Source organism: Sciurus vulgaris (assembly GCF_902686455.1).
Source record: "Sciurus vulgaris genome assembly, chromosome: 4".
Lineage (NCBI taxonomy): Eukaryota > Metazoa > Chordata > Mammalia > Rodentia > Sciuridae > Sciurus > Sciurus vulgaris.
Window position 1 is genome coordinate 144737066 of NC_136464.1, and position 19985 is coordinate 144757050.

The 19985-nt window shown below is 42.4% G+C and overlaps 1 protein-coding gene across 4 annotated transcripts in view; it reads right to left on the minus strand.

Moving 5' to 3' along the window:
• Positions 1–17408, minus strand: part of RUBCNL (rubicon like autophagy enhancer) — a 42443-nt gene extending 25035 nt beyond the window's left edge. Inside the window, exons 1-2 of one of the 4 annotated variants that reach the window (XM_079136989.1) lie at positions 16996–17408; positions 952–1581 (exon numbers count right to left, since the gene is read on the minus strand). In XM_079136989.1, coding sequence (XP_078993115.1) covers positions 952–1456 — 505 coding nt within the window. In that variant the 5' untranslated portion in view covers positions 1457–1581; positions 16996–17408. Of the gene's footprint in view, positions 1–951; positions 1582–2685; positions 3460–10002; positions 10719–15642; positions 16945–16995 lie in introns of those variants that run through there. The other 3 variants (XM_079136990.1, XM_079136991.1, XM_079136988.1) reach the window with 3 other exon arrangements.
• Between the last annotated feature and the right edge of the window lie 2577 nt (positions 17409–19985).

Consider the following 19985-nt stretch of genomic DNA (forward strand, 5'->3'; position numbering starts at 1 on the left):
ATTGTTGGCATCTGCATTTTTCTCAGGAGAAAGACAAAAATATAGGATAATTTTAAATTGCAGAACTACTTCCTATAGAGGGGTACAACAAATGGTTTGGGGCAAGAGTATTCCAGGCCCTAAAGATCTTCCTCAGTCAATGACACTTTATAATTTTTCACTGTGATGGTTTGTGGGGAAAAGGGTTGCCTCCATAAGACACTCTAACAGGAGACTAATCTCTTACTCAGCAGTCCCTAAATCTGCAAGTCGCTCTCCTGACAGGTGGGCAAAAGACAGAAAAAAGGCCTGTAATGAGAATTATTTTGTTCAAATTTGATTTTCATCTCAAATTAGAAATTGAAAGACTTTCCAAAATCTATTCTTAAGTTTTGAATAATGTGTTGAAGATTGTCATCATCTTTGATTTTTTCCAATATTTCCAATAGAACAAACAAACCCCAACTTTTGAGTAAGGTGGAAAAAGGGTTCCTGCTAGGGAGAAATACACAAAGAAGCATACAGGCAGCAGGGAGACAAACAGGTTTTAAAATTATTTTGAAGAATAGAAACTTATTGCAGAGCATGAACAAAACATAATGGATGTTTAAAAATAAAATGAGTACTCCACACGGAGTTGAGAGAGAGTAAATTGACTCACAGACAATTTCATAAGCTGTAAATTCCAAAGTAGACACAAGCTCAAAGGTGGAATGTGGCATTGATTATCAACTATGCTGAGCTAAAAAGATGACTCCTGTAGCCCTAGAAGAAAGCAAATACTTGATTCTCCTGTTGTGACCATGCAGGTGTCTGAGCTGGTGATAATGTTAAATAAGCTAATGTACCAGCTTCTTGTCAAAGTGGAAGCCCATGAACTTTTTTCTTATAGGGAAGACAATAGACAGACTTTTGACCCAAACTAACAAGCATGTGAGCAGATGGGAATAAGGGAAGTCACTGACTAAATACCTTCATCAGCAGAAGCAGTCAAGTGGGAAGACTCAAAAGCAGCACTTTCAATTTCAGGAAATGGGGCAGACGCCAAAGTCGCATGGCTTTTGAGCAGAGACACTTGCTGAGAAGGTGCTGGGAACGCCTGCAGCTCTTCTCTGGCAGTAAAGAAGTGGTTCTTCTTTTCACCTGAGCCCATGGAGTCCGTAGTATCCTCAGACAATGGGGTCTCTGCCAGGGGATCCCCAAGAGATGATGGTGAAGGTCCCAAGGAAGAGGCAGCATCCACCACAAAATGCTTCCCACTAGTCTCCACTGCTGACACCTGGTGGGGTAAATCCGGCAGTTGTTGCTGCACACACTGGGGGTTAATCCAGGAAGCTTTGTGCCTTGTAAGCCTGATGTCTAATTGGCAAGGAGGGTGGTCAGTGTCCAGGAGGTTGGGTGAGCCGTTAGTGTCATGGCTGATCCCTTCCCAGAGGTCTGCAGGAGAATCCCGTGGGCCTGTTGACTGTGACACCATCCTTCCAGGCTTGGAGCTGGTGTGGGACCGGGTCAGAACAGATAGGAGTTCTCTGATGGCTGTGGTACTCCCTGATCAGGTCTGTGAACTCACCACATGGCCAGCTGGAGGTCTGAAGAGCTGGCCTGAAATGAGCAAGAACCATTCAAGATCAATAAGGGTTCGATTAATTTTTATTTCAATTTATTGTAAGGAGGCAAAAGCCAAAAATTTAAGTTTGTGCTTTGCACTATAGACAAGGTAAATTCCACTTGTATTTACAAGTCAAAAATAAATATTAACTACATCAGCCAGAAAATTAGCAGCAAACCTATAAGGCTCGACATTGGGATACAAAAATTTTGCAAAGCATAAAAATAATTGAAGAAGCAACAAAGATCAACCAAAACGTGTAAAAATAAATTTCCATATCAGAATTATTCCAATAAATTTAAATGACAGTACCTCTGCTCACTTTTAAGCTCAGTTTTAGCTACAGTAAATAATATAACGAATATATATTAGAAATAATATAAAAATAATATAAAAAATATAATATAAAAATATAATAATATAAAAATAATATAAAAAATGAGTTGCACAAATCAGAAGCAGTCCTGTCACTTTGAGCATAGGCTCAGCAAATTGTTTCTTTTTACTGTTTTCCCATTGTACTTGGCATCTTGAAGTTAAAGGCAAAAGCAACTCCAGCAAAGGAAAAGCCTAGAGACAGAAGCGGTCGGTCTAGGTAAGTCTAGTCCAAATGAAGGGTGGCATAGCCCGTGCCCAGCAGTGAACATGAGACCATGGAGTCAATTCAGGGGATTAAATACCATCACTACGTACATCTTCCCTCCAGACCACCCCTGAACTCCAGGCTGGCATATCTTACTGCCTATTTGACATCTGTCCAGGGTACCTCAACCTGATAAAACTGATTTTCCCCAAAATCTGCTCCTCCCTTGCTTTCCTCATCCCAGGAAACACATCCCCTGACCTGTGTTTCTATTCTTCACTAACTGTCCATCTGCAATCCATCAGCTCTGCTACCCCCCTCTTCTGTCACCCTCTTCTTCCGCTTGGACAGCCATCCATCCTTCCCAGTGTGTTCCCCTGCTTCTACTATTGCCCATTCATAGCAACAGATATTCAGAGAGATCTTTCATAAACCGAAACCAGCAGGTCATTCCCCTAATTAAAATTCCCCAATGGCTTCGCATCAAATGCTGGACAACATTCATACTCCTTACCTCATCCTTAAGGCTTGACATGATTCTGTCCCTGCTGACCACTCTCATGTATCTTCACCAGGGCTCCTTAAGTCCCAACCACACAGCAAGTGCTTGAACTTGACACAATTCTAGTTCCCTCTGCCTGAAATGCTCCTCCTCCAAATGATCACTCACATCTGGTCTCCCTCGTCATGTATGCCATGGTTTCTGAATTTACTTCCTCAAAGAAGTCTTTCCTAACTACCACTATAAAGGCGTTTCCCTGCTCTCTCCCTATCACATAACCCTGTCTAGTTGACATCACAGGAGTGCTCACTTCCTGATTTTTTCTTTACTGTCTCCTCTCACCTCTGCCCCTGCCTGATGGGAAGCTCCAACAGAGCAAGGGAGTCATCTGTTCTCCACCAGCTTGCATCCCCACACCTAGAGGTGCAGAGGGGGCTCAGTTAATGTTTACAGACAAAATGAAACAATCCAACAGAGTGGAAATTAAGTCAATAGATAGACAGAAGACCTCTGGGTCGAAACAACTGTTCCACTATGGTGAAAGAATTATTCATTCAGGGCTGGGTTGTAGCTCAGGACTAGAGTGCACGCCTGGCATGTGTGAGGCAGGGTTCAATCCTCAGCACTGCAAAAAAATAAATAAAGGTATTGTATCCATCTACAACCGAATAAAAATGAAAAAAATCAAAACCAAAAAACTAACATATTTTTTAAAAAAGCTTTATACGTACAGGGATAGAAGAGAATCCATGCTTCTGAGAGATATGAATTTTTTTCTCAACCCATGCTTATATTGCTACAAGTTCAAATTACCCCAAAGGAAACTATGTATGAAAATTGTTCTTATAATTCTTCAGTTTTCTTTATTTGGGAGCCCTGTATTCTAGGTCATTCCTTTTGGAGTGATATATATGTGTGTGTGTGTGTGTGTGTACACCCATATATACAAAAATACACATATATCTCCTGAAAACATTGTCCAATCCCCAAGTCACCATTCGTAGAATATCATAGGATGAGGGCACCCATGTCAACTGTCAGAACTCACTACCCACCAAAGTGCCTCATCTTCCTTCTCCCTCGCTCAATTTCCATCTGGTACTCCAATTTCTCTTAGCCACACATCTTTTTCTCTGCTGTATTTTTGGATTTTAAAATTACAAAAGGAAACCATGATTATGTCTCATAAAAACTCCCAAACATGGAACCTAGAGCGAAAAGGGAAGGGCTTCCAACACACCCAGCCCCACCAACCCTAGGTCATTCTCAGAAATAACACTGTTAACCATTTTATTTCTTCCTGACCTTTTTCTATGAATTAACATACTTAGGTCAGATCCAAAGATCTGTTTTATTTTCTCTTTAAAAAAAAACACACAAGATCATATTGGATACATCCCACAACTTATCTTCTTTTTCTCAGTAGTGGCTCTGGAGGGTATAACATCATTCTTAATTGTTTGATCACTTTCTGTAGTACAAATGTACTGGCATTTACTTAAGCAGACCCTATGGATACAAATTTATTTCTAGTTTTTCACTATTATAAAATATACTTTAGTAAATATCTTTGTTTAGGACATTTTTTTTGTTGGCTTTTCCTTAGTAGTTCCAACTTAGTCTGAGTCCATAGTTTATGACAACCTCATTATTTCCTAAAAGGTAAAGCTATATAAGTCATGGTTTACTCTCTTAATTTTCTACACATCGCCTCTTGTTTTTGTAGTATGCAGGGGGAGATGATTATAGATGTGAAACCACATGAAAAATATACTATCTCAAATGGTAAGTAATCTCAGTGTGTTTAAAAAAAAAAACAGATTAAAGTCAATAGTTAAAAGAGAATGACATTATTTGCAAGCTTCCCATATATGGAATTGACCTCAATGCACTAAGCAAAAACAAACTTCCTTAGAAAAAGCAATTTTCAGAAGCAGGTGCTTGTTCTGCTTTCTTCTATAAAGGTATTTTTGTTTCACACAAATAACCAGCGAGTGTTGGCTTGGCTGGATTATAAAATCAGAGCATATTAAAGCTGGGATAGGCCCACAGAGCTTCAGTGTCTGATGTCACAGCTGGGCAGTAGCAGAGAGAGGACAAAAAGCCAGATTGTACACTCATTGGGGACTTGAGTTTCTCTGCAAGGCAGATTTGGCATAAAGGAGAACGATAAGACTGGACAGAAAGTCCAGGCCCTGGTGACAGGAGATCAACTCCATTTCTTTCATCTTTCTGGGAGCAAGTAATTCATGAGGTTCTATCACATAGCTGCTGGGTATGGTGCTTGTCAAACTGCTTGTAGTCTGTTATTCAATTAAAAATACAAGGGTGGTGACTGAGACAGGGTCCCTGCCCTCTAGGAGTCTATGTCCTCATGGAGTAGGGAGAGAGGGCAAGGAGTAGACACAGTCAGAGACTGACAGGCGGAAGGTAATATGGGTCTAAGCAACACCTGGCATCTTTTTAGAGTACCTCCCTCTTCATAAATGAGGTCCTCTGACTCAGAGATGCTCAGGTAACACAGACAAAATCCATTTCCCAAAGCATTTTAAAGGACGAGAAGTCAAGACTCAGAAGTCAAGTCTCTGTCATTCCTACTGAGATTTTCATATTGGGACCAAAGGGTAAACACAGTCCAGACTACTAGTCAATACTTGCAGCAGCAAAAGCCCTGACAAAGGACAGAGGACAGAGCCCAGGACTCCCCAGCCCAGCCACTGTGACTCCATCAGGGTAGATGCCCCATGGAGAATGACTACAGCACTAGAGCCACCACAAAGACGCAGCAGTCACTTCAAAGATGCAAACTTTGCAAGAGGGGCAGATGCTGCATTTAGGCACAGCCACCACGGCTTCAACAGTGACCTCACAAAAGTCTCTCAGAGGATAAGCAGCTAGCCCTTGGGCGGCAGAGGAGCTTTAGCCCTAATACCCTTAACAATCTTAAACTCGCTTCATGAATAGGTACAAGCATATCCGATTTAGGATTTAGGATTTTCTCCGTCCCATACCTAACTACTCACTGAATACATAATCGGGAGCACTGGGAAGAAAACCCATCTTAAATGTCACCTTTTTCAGCGAGGCTTCCCTGGAGACCCTACCCTATAAAAAAGGGCAAATTCCCCTCCCCAACGGGTTCATCCCCCTTCCCAGTTCTGTTTCTATCCTTAGCATGAATTCCTGTTTTACCTAACTTCAATCATGGGTCCTCCTGGGAAGGTAAAATGATGGGGGCAACTTGTTTAAAATTGTTTTGACTTGTTCAGAGTTACTTTGCCTGCCGCTGTGTCCAGAACCTAGACACCTGCACATGAGAAGTGCTTAATAAATGCATTAAGTGGTTTTTTTAGTTGGATAGTCAAGTTTATTTGTCAATTTAGTCAACACACATAACTGACCTGAAAACTTCAATAAAGGATAAATTTAAAAACCATTTGGAAGGCCACCTCTATACAAGGGAGTTTCCCAGGACAGTAAATAACCAGATGTAATCTAGCCCAACACCATCTTATTTGCAGAGGTCCAGTAAACCTGGAGCTGCCTGCTCCTCCCCGCAGCAAGTTTACACTGAACTCCACAAGGGAAAAATCAACCCTTGGTAATGTTTCCTCTTAGAAGAAAACCTAGTTCTGAGAACAACTACGACCCAATGAAAAGCTGAACTAAATTGCCGCATCTATTTCCTACCACTCCAGCACTTGACACGGTTCTGCTGAGAGATCATCCTCCCTCTTGGAGGCCACAGGCGTGGCATGTCTCCATGTGCAGTTGCTTCTAATACTAATAATCAATGTGTCCTTAGATTCAGATTATAGAGAATACTGGGGAGATTTCATGGTGCTGGGACACAAAATAACATACAATAAAGTTTAATTTAATACTTAGATGAAATAATAAATAAGTAATTATGGTTTTCTCAAATTTGTAAGGCGCCTGTGATTTCTTTAGTATACAAATTCTCTAAAAGTCATATATAGGTATATGAGAGTGTACTCCTCTGAGCTTTGATGTGGTGTTTGGTCTCCATTGCTTTCTTAATGTTTATGATTAAGTTTAAAGATATTTTTTTTCCACCTAATAAAAAACTAAGTAGGTTAATCATAAGTACAATTTGTATTCTTCCTATGTCTAGTTCTTTAAAGATCAAAATAGAGTTTTAGTCCGTCACTAAGTATATGAAATAAATAGTAACTATAAGCTGATCCCTCTATTCTCTGTTAGTAATAACAAAACCTTTCCACTGTTAATAACTAGCATTAGAGTTCTTGGAAAGGGTAACTTCTATAGAAACTTAATGACGTATTCTTTCAGGGAAATGAAAACTAAACAGAGCACGGTACCCTCTACCTTGCTGGGAACTGGGTTTTTTATTTAAGCTATCATACAGTAAGAATGTTTCTTGAATAAGATCGTTAATTATACTCCTGAGGATTTTTTACTTAACCTTTCATGGTATTAACCATGAAATGATGTAATCAATACCAAAGAAAAAACATAAAAAAGACTCTGTGAACAATAAAGATTCAGACTCAGCCTCAAACACTTGGTGTCTCTGTGTGCTGTTTCTCCACCGGGTGGACGTCCCCCATCCACCTAGGACCCCCAACTGCTGCTAGGGCTGGACCCCGGCACTAAATAGAATATTAGTTAACAGAGGATGCTGGTGTGAATAACTCATTTTATTCTAAAGCCCTTATAAATAAAATAGCCCAGTTAGTGTATGTCTTATCAGCTAGAGGGTTAGTTAATGTGGTAGAATGAGGACTTATGCAAGGTATATTACACGTAGCATTTTACTACTAGGAAAACAAGTGCAGTCTCTAGTTAGGAGAAAACTGGACTCTAATTTACACACACCTTAATGACAAGACTTCCAACCACCTACAAATATAAAACATTTAATTTTAAAATGTTTATACTATAATATATAAAATAGCTATTATAAATGTACATAGTGTATTTTTAGCTGCCAGGTTTACTTTTATGGGCGGGGGAGGTTTACTGGTTGTAAGTGACACTGTGGTTAAGACTTGTATCTTCATCCTTGAAAAAGCCCACATTCTATCACAGCAATGTGTGGGACAGCCCAACTGTTAAACACTTGGATCAAGTCATAACCAGTTTTATTGCAAAAGGATCCTGTTCATATTTATCAATCCTAGTACCATAACAGCTACCTACAAGTCATTAACATACAGAAACATGCATCATGAGAAGAAATATCACCCATTCTTCTGCATATGAGCAACCTGTCACTCCTGAGCAACAGGGCTCACATCACTGAGGCCTGTCAACAGTCATCCTGAGTGAAAGATGGAATGACTGAAGTACAAATACAATATTATAACTATTTCTTACTCAAAAAAAGTCACAAATTTAAACCGAAGTACTTTACAGAACTTACTACAAAACGCCATAAAAGCTGCCTTCACTTAAGCTCTCTCCATATCCGGCGAGCCACCTGGGGGTCTCTGGCCACGATGGGGCTCTCTTAGGAGGGTGGCATGCAGATTAGCATCTTCAGACACACCCACCAGGAGGCTCCGCCTCCCCCGACTGCGCCAGTGGCTGCACTCTGAAGCCCCAAGTCGGTGTTGAATCCCGGATGATCCCTCAGCCACATCTGGAGAGCAACTTCGGGATGAGGTGCTGGGTGGATTCCTGGTAAGGCCCAACCTCCCCTGGAAGCGCCGGTCCCAGGCCCCCAGGGTGAGGCCGCTTCGCCCGCCGGTAGAGGGCGCGCTCTTCCAAGCACCTGGGCTGCCGGGTGTCTGCAGGGCCTTTCTGCTTGGATGGGGCCATTTTCTCTGACCCAAGCCCAGTCACCCAACCCGGGTGCCCAGCTGCTGCCCCAAGACCCCCAGCTGCGGAGGGGAAGAACCACGCGACCCCAACCGACGACCAACGGCTCTGTGCGCTCCTGAATGTTTTAGTGAGAGAAAGAGCAAACGAATGAAAGGCACCTCGGCAGGTTATGTGGGTTATATCTGCTGCCCACCAAAGGAATTCAGGAATAGGTATCACTGGAGAAGAAATTCAACATCGTGGCCTGATGCCTACTAAGTACTTCTTTAGAATAAAAGAAAGGATGGAACACAAATCACAAAAAAGTATTCAGGGTAAAAGATAAAACTCATTTTTAAATGAATAGATAATTAATTTTGTTGTGCTACTGGAGTTGAACCCAGGGACACTCTACCACTGAGTCACATCCCCAGCACTTTTTATTTTTTTATTTTGGGATAGGGTCTTGGTAAATTTCCCAAGCTGGCCTAGAACTTGCCATCCTTCTGCCTTGACTTCCTGAGTTGCTGAAATTACAGGCATGTGCCACAGCACCCCGTGCTAAATTTATTTTGAATTAACAAAAAATGCATATATTTATGGTGTACAAGACAATGTTTTGAAATACCTATGCATTATGAAATGGCTAGCTTGAGCTAACATATACATTCTCACAGACTATTTTTTATACATGTGATGAGAACATTTAAAATACACTCTTTTAGCAATTATACAGTATTAATTGTAGTCACCTGGTTGAAAACAAATAGCTGGAATTTATTCCTTCTAACTAAAATTTTGTACTTTTTGATCAGCATCTCCCCAATTCCTTTTCCTCCCTCAGCCCTTGATAACCACTATTCTGCTCTTTGCTCTTAAGTGTTCCACATTTTTAAAAATTCTACATAGGAGTGAGATCATGTAGTATTTTTCTTTCTGTCCAGATTTTTTTCATTTAGCAAAATGCCCTCCAGGCTTATGCATGTTGTCACAAATAAGAGGTTTCCTGTTTTATGGTTAATAGTACTCCACACTGTATATGCACTACGTTGTTTTTATTCATTCGTTGATGGATACTTAGATTGATTTCATACGTCGGCCACTCTAAGTGTACTTCCACAGTGAACAGGACAGCGCAGACGTCTCTTTGACATACTGATCTCATTTTCTTCAGATATGTATCTAGAATTGTTACTAGATCACTTGGTAGCTTTATTTTCAATTTCGTGAGGAAAATTCCATAGTCCATAACAGACGTACTAAGTCACATTCCCCTCAACAGTGTAAAGGGATTTTTTCTCCATGTCCTCACCAGTGAAATTCATTGTAACCAATTTTATGATATCTTGCTAAGTACATCCACTTCTAAACAAATGCAAGTGATCAGAGAAGGAAATCTTACCAAACCCTGTGAGCTGATTATTTAATGCAGTTCCTCATAACTTTTTTCCATCTCTCTCTAGATCTACTTCCCTTCATGCTCTGATGTGAAGCAAAGATTCACATCCCCAAAGATGCCAACAGGCACAAAAATCAGCATACCTTATGTCAAAGAGAAACCATGAAGATGCCCAATAGCATAGCTCCAAAGCTTCCACAGTGACAGCCAGGAATCGGGGTAAACTGATTTTCATAGGGTCGCAACTTCACCACAACATGTGAACAGTGTTGTAACAAAGGCAGCAGGAAGGACACAGCGCCCTATTGCAATGGTGCCTGGGTGGTGTGTCAAGAGACTCCTGACTGATTTAGTCTTCAGCAATGACTCTTAAACTTGACGGTTGAGAACACCAAAGAAGGACAGAAAGCAACCAAGAACAATAGGCACAGTGGAGTAAGGAAGGGAAGACACAACAAAGACCCAGATCAGAGAACACTAAATATTTCACTTAACCACAGATTGCCTACGACACACAAATGACCAACTTCCTATGGTCACTGCATAGGTCATACTTACCACTCTCATTCTGCACCATGAAAACTCACAACATTTCAGGTGATGATGTGCTAATTTGAGAAGTGAAATGGATACCACTAAGGAACTTGCCCAAAGTTTCACCATTAGTAATGAGCAGAAGTAGGACAAAAATAAAAGTCTGACACCCGATTCATCGCTCTTTCCCCTGGAATTCACGTTGCAAGTGGGCTGAAATTAGAAGATTATTTTCAATTTCATTGGCAAAGTAATTCCAAGAACTCTTCTATCAGATTTGTCACAAGACAGGATTAAGAACTATGCAGCTATCTGGTGTGGCAGGGCCCGCTGCCTGGAGTCCACAGCCTTGAGAGGCTGAAGCAGGAGGATCACAAGACCTCATATCTCTCTCTCAATATCTCTCTCTCTCTCTCTCTCTCTCTCTCTCTCTCTCTCTTTCTCTCTCTCTCTCTCTCTCTCACACACACACAAAAAAAAGACCTACAAAACTATTTTGAATTCATGTATCTATAAGAGTTGCCCCCAAGATTTTATGATTCTTCCACTCTATTTATATAAAAAACAAAAACCCTTGAAAATAAAACTGTAATATAAGAATATTTACAAATCTTCTACCTTTACATCTATTAAAGACACTACACAATTGTAAAGCATATATGAAATAGTATTTTGTTCTTACTTTCCAATGAATTCTCTAGCAAGATTCATACATTCCACTTTGGGGACCACAGTTCAATTAATGTTCTACTTAAAAGCGTTACGTGCCACACACATCCACACACACACAACAGTAAACAAACAACAGCAGTGACAAAAACTGGACAAGAACATTTTAGAGAAGGAAAAGTTTATTTGGCTCATGTCATGAGGTCTCAGTCCATAGATGGCCAACTCAACAGCTCTGGGCCCAAGATGAGGCTCAATATCAAGATGGAAGGGCCTGAGAGAAGAAAGCAGCTCAGAAGAGGAAGCAGAGAGAGAGCTCCCCTCAGCAGGGACAAAATGCATATCCCCAAAAGGCACACCCTTAATCAATGCCCTCCTTCAACCACATCCAACCTGTCCACAGTTATCACCCAGTTAATCCCTATCAGTGGATTAAGCCATCAGTTAGGGTAACCTAATCATTTCTCCTCTGAATGTTCTTGCATTGTCTCACACAGGAGCTTTTGGGGGACACCTCACATGTAAACCAAAACAAACATAATTACATAACTAAGACTTTGAAAAATAGGTATTAATCCCAAAATTGACACAAAGTAAGGGTAGGTACCTACACTTGAAAGATGGCTAGATTTCCATGTATGGAAAAATAAAATGAGATGCCAGAAAACATCTGGCAGTTCCAAAGTTAACATAGAGCTGCCACTTGATCTAGCAACTCCCCTCATGGGTATATACCTACAAGATATGAGAATATACATTCACACAGAAGCTTAACCCTGAGTATTATAGCAGCATTATTCATTACAGCCAAAGAGTGGAAACTACCCAGAAAATGTCCATCAACCAAAGAATGGGTAAATACTGTGGTATGTTCATATATGTAATGTTATTCAGCCATAAATAAAAATGAAGTACTGCCAGGTACAGTGATGACATAATCCCAGTGGCTTGGGAGGTTGAGGCAGGAGGATTGAGAGTTCAAAGCCAGCTTTAGCAACATAGCCAGGCCCTAAGTAACTCAGCAAGACCCTGTCTCTAAATAAAATATTTTTAAAAAAGGACTGGAGATGTGGCCCAGTGGTTAATGCCCCTGGGTTCAATTCCCAGTTTAAAAAAAAAAAAAAAAAAATGAAGTACTATATATGCTAACACGGATGAGCCCTGAAACATGATGTTAAGCTAAAGGAGCTGGACACAAAAGACATTTTGTATTTATATATATTTATAAAGCATCCAGAATAGGCAACTCCATAGAAACAGGGAGTAGATCAGTGGTTACTTAGAGTGGGGGAAGGATCAGAGTAGCTAAAATGCACCAGGTTTCCTTCTGAGGAGATGAAGATGTTCTGAAAACCATGGTGGCATCAACTGGTGAATACCATGAACATAACTGACCATGCACACTAATCATACAGCATGGAAATTCTACCTCAATCTCAATAATGCTACTTTTAAAAATGAAATGGGGAAAGTGTTCATCTCTCTTCAAAAAGACCTAGGAAGTCTAAGTGAGCTGGTGTTCCATGGGCTACACCAGGCAAAGAAGCACCAGGTACAAATTGGGCTTTGAACAAAAACACCAAAAGGAGGGAGAAAGCTAAAAGGTGGGGGAGAGGAGAGAAAAAGGACGGCTAAATACATGTCTAAAATTGGTATGGAGAAGAGAGGAAGTAAAAGTGAAACTTCCACAGAACCATCTAGAAAAAGAAAAATACATCATGGGCTGGTAAGGCAACATCATCAGTGCAAAGTTTACCTATCAGGCACCACCACAAGAGGCTAGATGGTCTGACTTACAGATGGGAAGCAAGGCCAAAGAAGTGAAGAGTTGTGGTTCTGTTTTGCTAAATACCTGTCTTGTAGAAATCTATGCAGAATAATTTAGAAGTAATTGACAGGATTTTTTGAACTTGCTATACAATAATGCCAGCAAGAAATGAGATATGAATAAAACCCAACTGATCGGGTTGATAATTGCTGAAGTTCGGAGAAGGGAGAGATTTGCTCGTTATATTATTCTTTCTACTTTTTAAGTGTGAAATTTTACATAAGAAAATTCCAAAAGTATGTTATTTAAAACTTTCAACATTTGCTAGATGTGTCCATGTGCCCCAATGTGGCCCCTCTGACCTCCCTCCTTCTATCTGAACACCACTGTACTCTCTCTGTACCCACTGCTGGCTCTTTATTTAAATGCTATCTGCTGACTGAAATTTCCCCATCATGCTTTTCAAAACTACATCCTTAGGTATATGCTATTCCCATTTACTGCCCTTTTCTCTACAGCACTCATCTTCCCACACGTCCTCCTCACCCGTTTATAACTAACATTTCTATGGCATCTATTTTGTGCCAAGCACTGCTCTGAATTTTACAAACACACACACACACACACACACACACACACACACACACACACACACACATTTCCTTATCACTTGATTAGGTCAGACCCCTTCAAAGTGTTTCAAATTAGTACCAACTTAGCCCAGCCCTCAATAAAAATGATCTCCCTTGGTTTCTAAATAACAACCTTCAAAGGGGAACCGCAGGATGATGATAAGGTAAAGATTATTAAAGAAATTTAATTAAGTAGTAGTTGATATGTGAGCAAAGCCCACAAATCCAAGGGGCATTGTTTGGAAAAACAGCAAGAAAACTAACGTCTTTGTCCTCCTGGAAGAGAGAGACTTGAAGTTAGTAACAAATTGGTCCTGTATTAAGGCACGGTTGAGGGATGGTTTTCAAATGAGTAACTGAGAAGGGCCCACGTAAGCTCATCCTGCTTTAATTCCTCAGAAACAGGGGGTGAAGGGAAGACCTTTAAATCTCATGATCCAATATACCAGTAGTCACCAAGCATGGAGCAGTCTGCCTACAACTTGGCAGTGTCAGACATTAACAAGTTTACTTCCCTGAGCCTGAATCTCCACAAAATCCAAAGTGTAAGAGTGAAGTTCCCCCCACCAATCCAGATTTTTATATAGGTCATAGGACAACTCAAATGACTTGACAATTTAACTGTATTATAAAATACTCTTTAAATATGCATATATAAAAATTCAAGACTCCTTACCAGAGTTAAAGCAGCCATCCCAAAAGCTGTCTTCTAAAAATAATTTCCAAATAAAGAAAGAGAATAAGGAAGTACCCTACATACCTTTTCAGAACTCGGTTTTCAGATCCACTGGAAAAAAGTAGAGAAGCATGAGGAGAAAAAATATCTCCACCCTCCAATTTTCATCACCTAATATCACCGAGAGAGAGAGAATATTACCTGCCCACCAGGCAGGATTTTCAATGTTACTGCCCAAACAAAGCAAAACAAAAAGGTCTGATTTACATAATTCTCTTTTAATAAATATAAAACTAAGGATCGGATACCAGAGTTCAAGCATTGTTTAAAAAAAAAAAAAACAATTTGAATCTAAGTGTTAAGCAATTCACATTAAGGGTATAGCTTTTCAGCTTTTATTTGCCATTTTCCAGCTTCATGTTACAGATGACAAAAACACTTGAATCCAAAATTTCATATTACATTCTGAGAAGTTTTCTTCTCAGTTCATACTTCATGTCCCATTAGAAATAAAGCATTCACTCATTATGAGATTATTACCACTATTTTGTGGATCAGAAAATGGAGACCCAGAAAAAAGTGATGATTACAGTCACTCAATAGGCTGCTCAGGGGTGCAAACCCTGGAACCTTGCTCCACAGCCCCTGGTCTCATCCTGTATACCACCTTCCCATGAGTAATAAAACCCAGTGCAGAAGTTAAAACACACACACACACACATACACACACACACACACACACACACACACACAAAACAAACCTAATCCATAATTTTATGTCAAGGGCCAAGATCTTGGGTGTATCTTAGTAGTAGAATGCTTGCCTGGCATACACAAGACCCTGGGTTTGAGCCCCAACCACACAAAAAATAATGAAAATAATTTATGCCAATCTAGGTAAATCACTTAGCTATGTAACTTGAGCACTTAACTTCTCTGAGCTTTACTGTTATTACAGGATTATTGTGAGAACCAAATGAACTGTAGCATATGTATCTCAGTCTGGTGCACAATATTCTGTAAAAGTTAACTTTAACATCATCAGCATTATTAATGCATAAAGACTTACAGTTTAGTATAAGAGCACAACTAAGGAGGCCTAGTTTTATTTCCCAACCTCTTAACTGAGTCATCCTTTAACTCCTTTTTAATAACAATGGAAAGCTCAATCAGAGATCTGATCAGGTACCATGAAAAAGCACAATAAAACTGAGAGGCACCAGGGTTGCTTAAATTTGTTATTTCTGGGAGTCAGAACCCACTTACTTAAAAAGAAAATTTTAACAATAACACAACCAACCATGTGAATCTCTCCTTTCCATTTAGAAAAATGAATCTAGATTTAGTAACAAAGGAAAGTATTCAAATTTGTCAGTGCTATTATCTCTGCACCTTCAAATTCTGGGGTGGGAGGGTAGGGGAGTTGTAGGGTGCATCTGAAAGCAATGCATTCTTTTCTTAGCTCTTCTCTTATCTTCCCCTAAAGACTAATGAAAATGCTTACCCTTGAATGTTTCTCCTTGGCTCTGATAGAACTTCGCTGTGTCAGAAAACAAGAGCTCAGAAAGGGACATTTTCAGAGTTTAATTGTTACATGAAGACTATATCTAATCATATTTAAACGCCAGGGTCCATGACCCTCAATTTTCAGCAAGGATTCTAACATCTCATGTACTTGGTACAGATCCTAAGGAAGTTGATGAAAAAGCCAAAGTTCCTGTCTTCTGATGTCACACTGTGATGAGCAGTTTCAGGTGGCAATACGAAAAGGAACTTCAGCGATGGAGAAACAAATGCTCCCTGACACTTAGGTAATTATGAAAACCCCAGCGTTACCATGAAGTCGCTGCCTTTAACCTCTCTCCATAGGAGGTTGTGTTGGAAGCCGGTAGGAGAGTAGTGTGGACAGAACATGGTGATACCCTCACTTTTAGAGACCATAATTCATACTTTTGGGGAAAACACTTTTCTCCCTCCAATCCATTTATCTTTTGAACTCTGGATCTTCCCTCACCTCACGCAAGGAACTAAATTTCTAGGACCTGTCAAGACCTCATGGCTATCTGGCTTCAGGACTAGGTGTGAGGAACCCAAATTGGCCAGTTCTCAGTCCTCCGCGCTTCCCACTACGTGTCACTTCAGGCATCCTTCCAAACTCCATGGTCAATAACACAGTGCAAGCTGCTTGAGCATGCTCTTTCCTTTGGCTCTTAATTCTAATTTAGGGCAAAAGAACCCCTCCTCTGAAGGTTCTCCTCTTCTCGCAGACTGACAGGCTTCACAGCGTCGCCTGGCGGCAGGGGTAGGGGTGAAAGCAGCAATTCCGTATTCCAGGCTGCAATCTCAGCAGGTGGGTTTTCCATGGGGGCGATCTGACCCAGCAACATGCCGATCTTCATACTCCCACCTAGCTCCGGCTTAAGTCGCAAAATGCTTTGCTGCTATCGCCTATGCGTGGGTTTGCGAGTGGGGTGGGGGTCGTCTGCAGGCCTCCGCCGTCTCTTGGGGGAACCGAGAAAAGCCATCACGCCGGGAGAGCAGCGCCCGGAACCACGCAAGGTGCGGGCTCCGCTCACTGAGTCGCCCTGCCAAAAGTGTCCTGAGGCCGGACTCCCCCTGCTGCACCTTCCCGGCCCGAGCCACGCACAGGGTCGCCCTCGCTCTGCAAAGTCAACGCCTCAACAATCCGCCTCCCCGCGACGATCCCTGCCAAAGGGGCCCGGCCGCTGTCCGGGCCCACCCTGAACTCCCAGGTCTCCGCTCAGCACCGGGCTCGCGGGCGCCCCTCCCGCCACCCCACCTCCTCCGCGGCCTCTCCATCCCCATCTGCCAAGCAGGGATGCCTGGCCCGCCTCACCCCGGCCCGGAAAGCTGCGCCAGGTGAGCGCTGCGCGTCTGGTCCTCGCTGGCGCGGTACTGCCTTCAGTGGTCACAGCGTCGCCCAGGGCTGCCGGGAGACCGAGAGACGCCGGATCGCCGCCGCGCCCCCCGCCACCCGCCACCCTAGTCTCTCCTTGGGGGCTGCCGCAGCGATCCCAGGGAAGCGAAGCGCCGCTGCCGAGCCTGCTGCACGCAGGGAGATGCGGCCAAGCCTGAAGGCACGTGGGTCCCCAGTGCCCCCACACCCGCTCGGCGGCGCCCCAGCCGTGCGCTACGCGGCAGGCCCGCAGGAAGCACCTGTGCGCCCCTCTTCCCCTCCTACCCCCGGAAATCACGCTCTGCCCTCCCGCGGGCCCAGAGGCAGCCGCCCCTCAGAGGTGGAAATGAGAGGACCCGGCAGAAATGAGTTCCCAACCCCGAACGCTCCAAGCAGCGGTATGTAGCATTCGTTACAAACGCTTGAAATGAAGAACGAGTGGCCCAAGTTTTGTGCTGAAATCAAGCGGCCCAGCGGAGACCGGCGACTCACTCACCCGAACGTCGAGCTGCATCATTCGGATCTCATCTGTCTTCTCCACCCGCAGCCCGACCCAGAGCTTGGTCGTCAGCGTTGGTCCAACCTAATCGTCACCGTGTCCTCTTGCACGAGAGTTTGGAACGCCATCACAGGAGTGCCGCAGATAGCTCCGAGATCTTGAATGAACTGAGAGAAGCTGCCAGTGAATACAGAAAGTTTTTGAAATAGAAACAACCCTGCCTGATAGTGGGACTGAGCGCAAGGCGTCCCTCCGCCTCTAGGAGGCTTAGCGCGCTCTCCAAGTCCCCTGACCCCTCTCGGGAGAGGATAGCTGAGCCACCTGCAAGCTTAACCGACCCTGACTTTCTTAGGAGTCCCTTCTGCTTGGTAAAATCAAACTGTCTCACTCTCCCTGTTCCTTAGCTCTGTCCTTTCTCATTTCCAGGTTATGGAACAAAAGCACTGGTATTTTGGGCATTGCTCTGCCCCACTGCCTGGCACATCCTGGCATGTAGTGGTTAAGGAGAGGCACCGATTACTAGTTTCTGCTTTCTTCAGAAGTTAGAAATCACTGTGACAAAAATGGGGGAATACTAGCTACCAGTCACTGCCTCCCGCTTCTGTTGTGGGCAGTACGTTTGGGGCAAGCTGAGACCTGAAAGAATTCTGAGTTCTTGGGGTTCTCCCTCAGGAATTCAGGTCAGCTGAATGCCACCTGAGAAGAGCTTACATTAAAAAGAAAAGAGCAAGTGAGTGCTAACATTTGCCCAGTACTACTCCCTATGTGCCCAGTACTTCTGATTATTTTAAGCAGGAGAAAATGCTCTACCATTGTAACATATCCGGGACACTAACAAACCATTGCTTCCACTTCACAAACGGGGCATCTGTGGCTTAGAGGCTAAGTAACCTGCCCAGGTTCACTCAGCAAGTAGTTAGCACAGTCAGGCTTTGAAGGCAGAAGTGTCTAACACTAAATACCATGCCACCACAAAGACAGAGAAACAGTGAAATAAAGGGTCAAGCAAGAACTTGTGTAAGGGATGTTTAAAAGGAAAGAGTAGTAAGGAAAAAGAATCTCAAAATAAAAACAAATGTAGCCGAAGATAATCAGTGAGTCTATTTGTTAAAGAACAAAAACAAAGGTGCTGTGGGCTGGGGGGATACCTCGTGGTGGAGTGCATGCTAAGCACGCACAGGCCCTGAGTTCAACCCCAGCCCTGGCGGACTGTACTAGGTAGTAGTAGACATAGTCCTACTCAAGAAAAGCATTCTGGGGCTTGGGATATACAGCTCAATGGTAGAACAAGCCCAGCAAGCCCTAGGCTCAATCTCTGGCCCCACACAGATAATAATAATAATTGCCAGGCACAGTGACACATGCCTGTAATCCCATTGACTAGGGAGGCTGAGGCAGGAGGATCTCAAGTTTTTGAGGCCAGCCTCAGCAAGTTAGCGAGACCCTGTTTCAAAATAACACATTAAAAGGACTGGGGATATATCTTAGTGTTAAAGAACCCCTGGGTTCAATATACCCATTAATTATAAATAATTATTATTATTGATTATTATTTATATTGTTATTATTTTGATACTGGAGGCACTTAACTACCAAGCCACGTTCCTAGCCTTTTTTATTTTTTATTTTGAAAGGGTCTCAATAAGTTGTGTGGGGGCCCCTCTAAGTTGCTGAGTCTGGCTTCAAAACTTTGGATCCTCCTGCTCAGCCTCACAAGCCACTGGAATTACAGGCATATGCCACCATGCTCAGCTATTATTATTATTATTTTAAAAAGTAAAGAAAAAGAAAGGCGTTCTTATAGGGTGACTAGGAAATTTTGGCTCAAGATGATAGGATTTGGTCAGTCCCCTCTGATGCCACATTGAAATCACTTTTACCCAACTTGCCATAAGGTTGGCCTGGGTGCCGCTATATAGTTATCCTAACAACTCGAGTATATTTTAGTCACCATCTAGTTACAAAGAATCTCAATTCTGAAAAAGTATCTCTGGGACTAAGAAGGAAAGTTCAAAAATAGATCTGTAAAGTTAGGAATACTCACTGGATATCTGCTTGCTCTGTCCCATCTGGGATCTCGAAGGAGTATTTCCCAAGTACTTAAAAGCTGAGCAGTAACTGCTGAACTGACTGGTTTATTCTCAGAAAGTCAAGGAAAAACACAAACCGAGTACCACCCAGCACGATATTGTTGGGTTTTTTTTTGTTTGTTTTGTTTTGTTTTGTTTTGTGGTGAGGGGCCGGGGGGGAGACGTTCTCATGAGGAAGGTCAACGTCAAAGCCATAGTGCCCTCCAAGACCTTGAACTTGAAAGTCCTAAGAGTGCCAGGGACACCTCATAATGTTAGCTAGGCTAGCTGGGCTCATGCCCAACAGCAGTTGGAAACACACAAAGTTCTGTTGTGGTCAGGACAACCTCATAGAAGGCTGA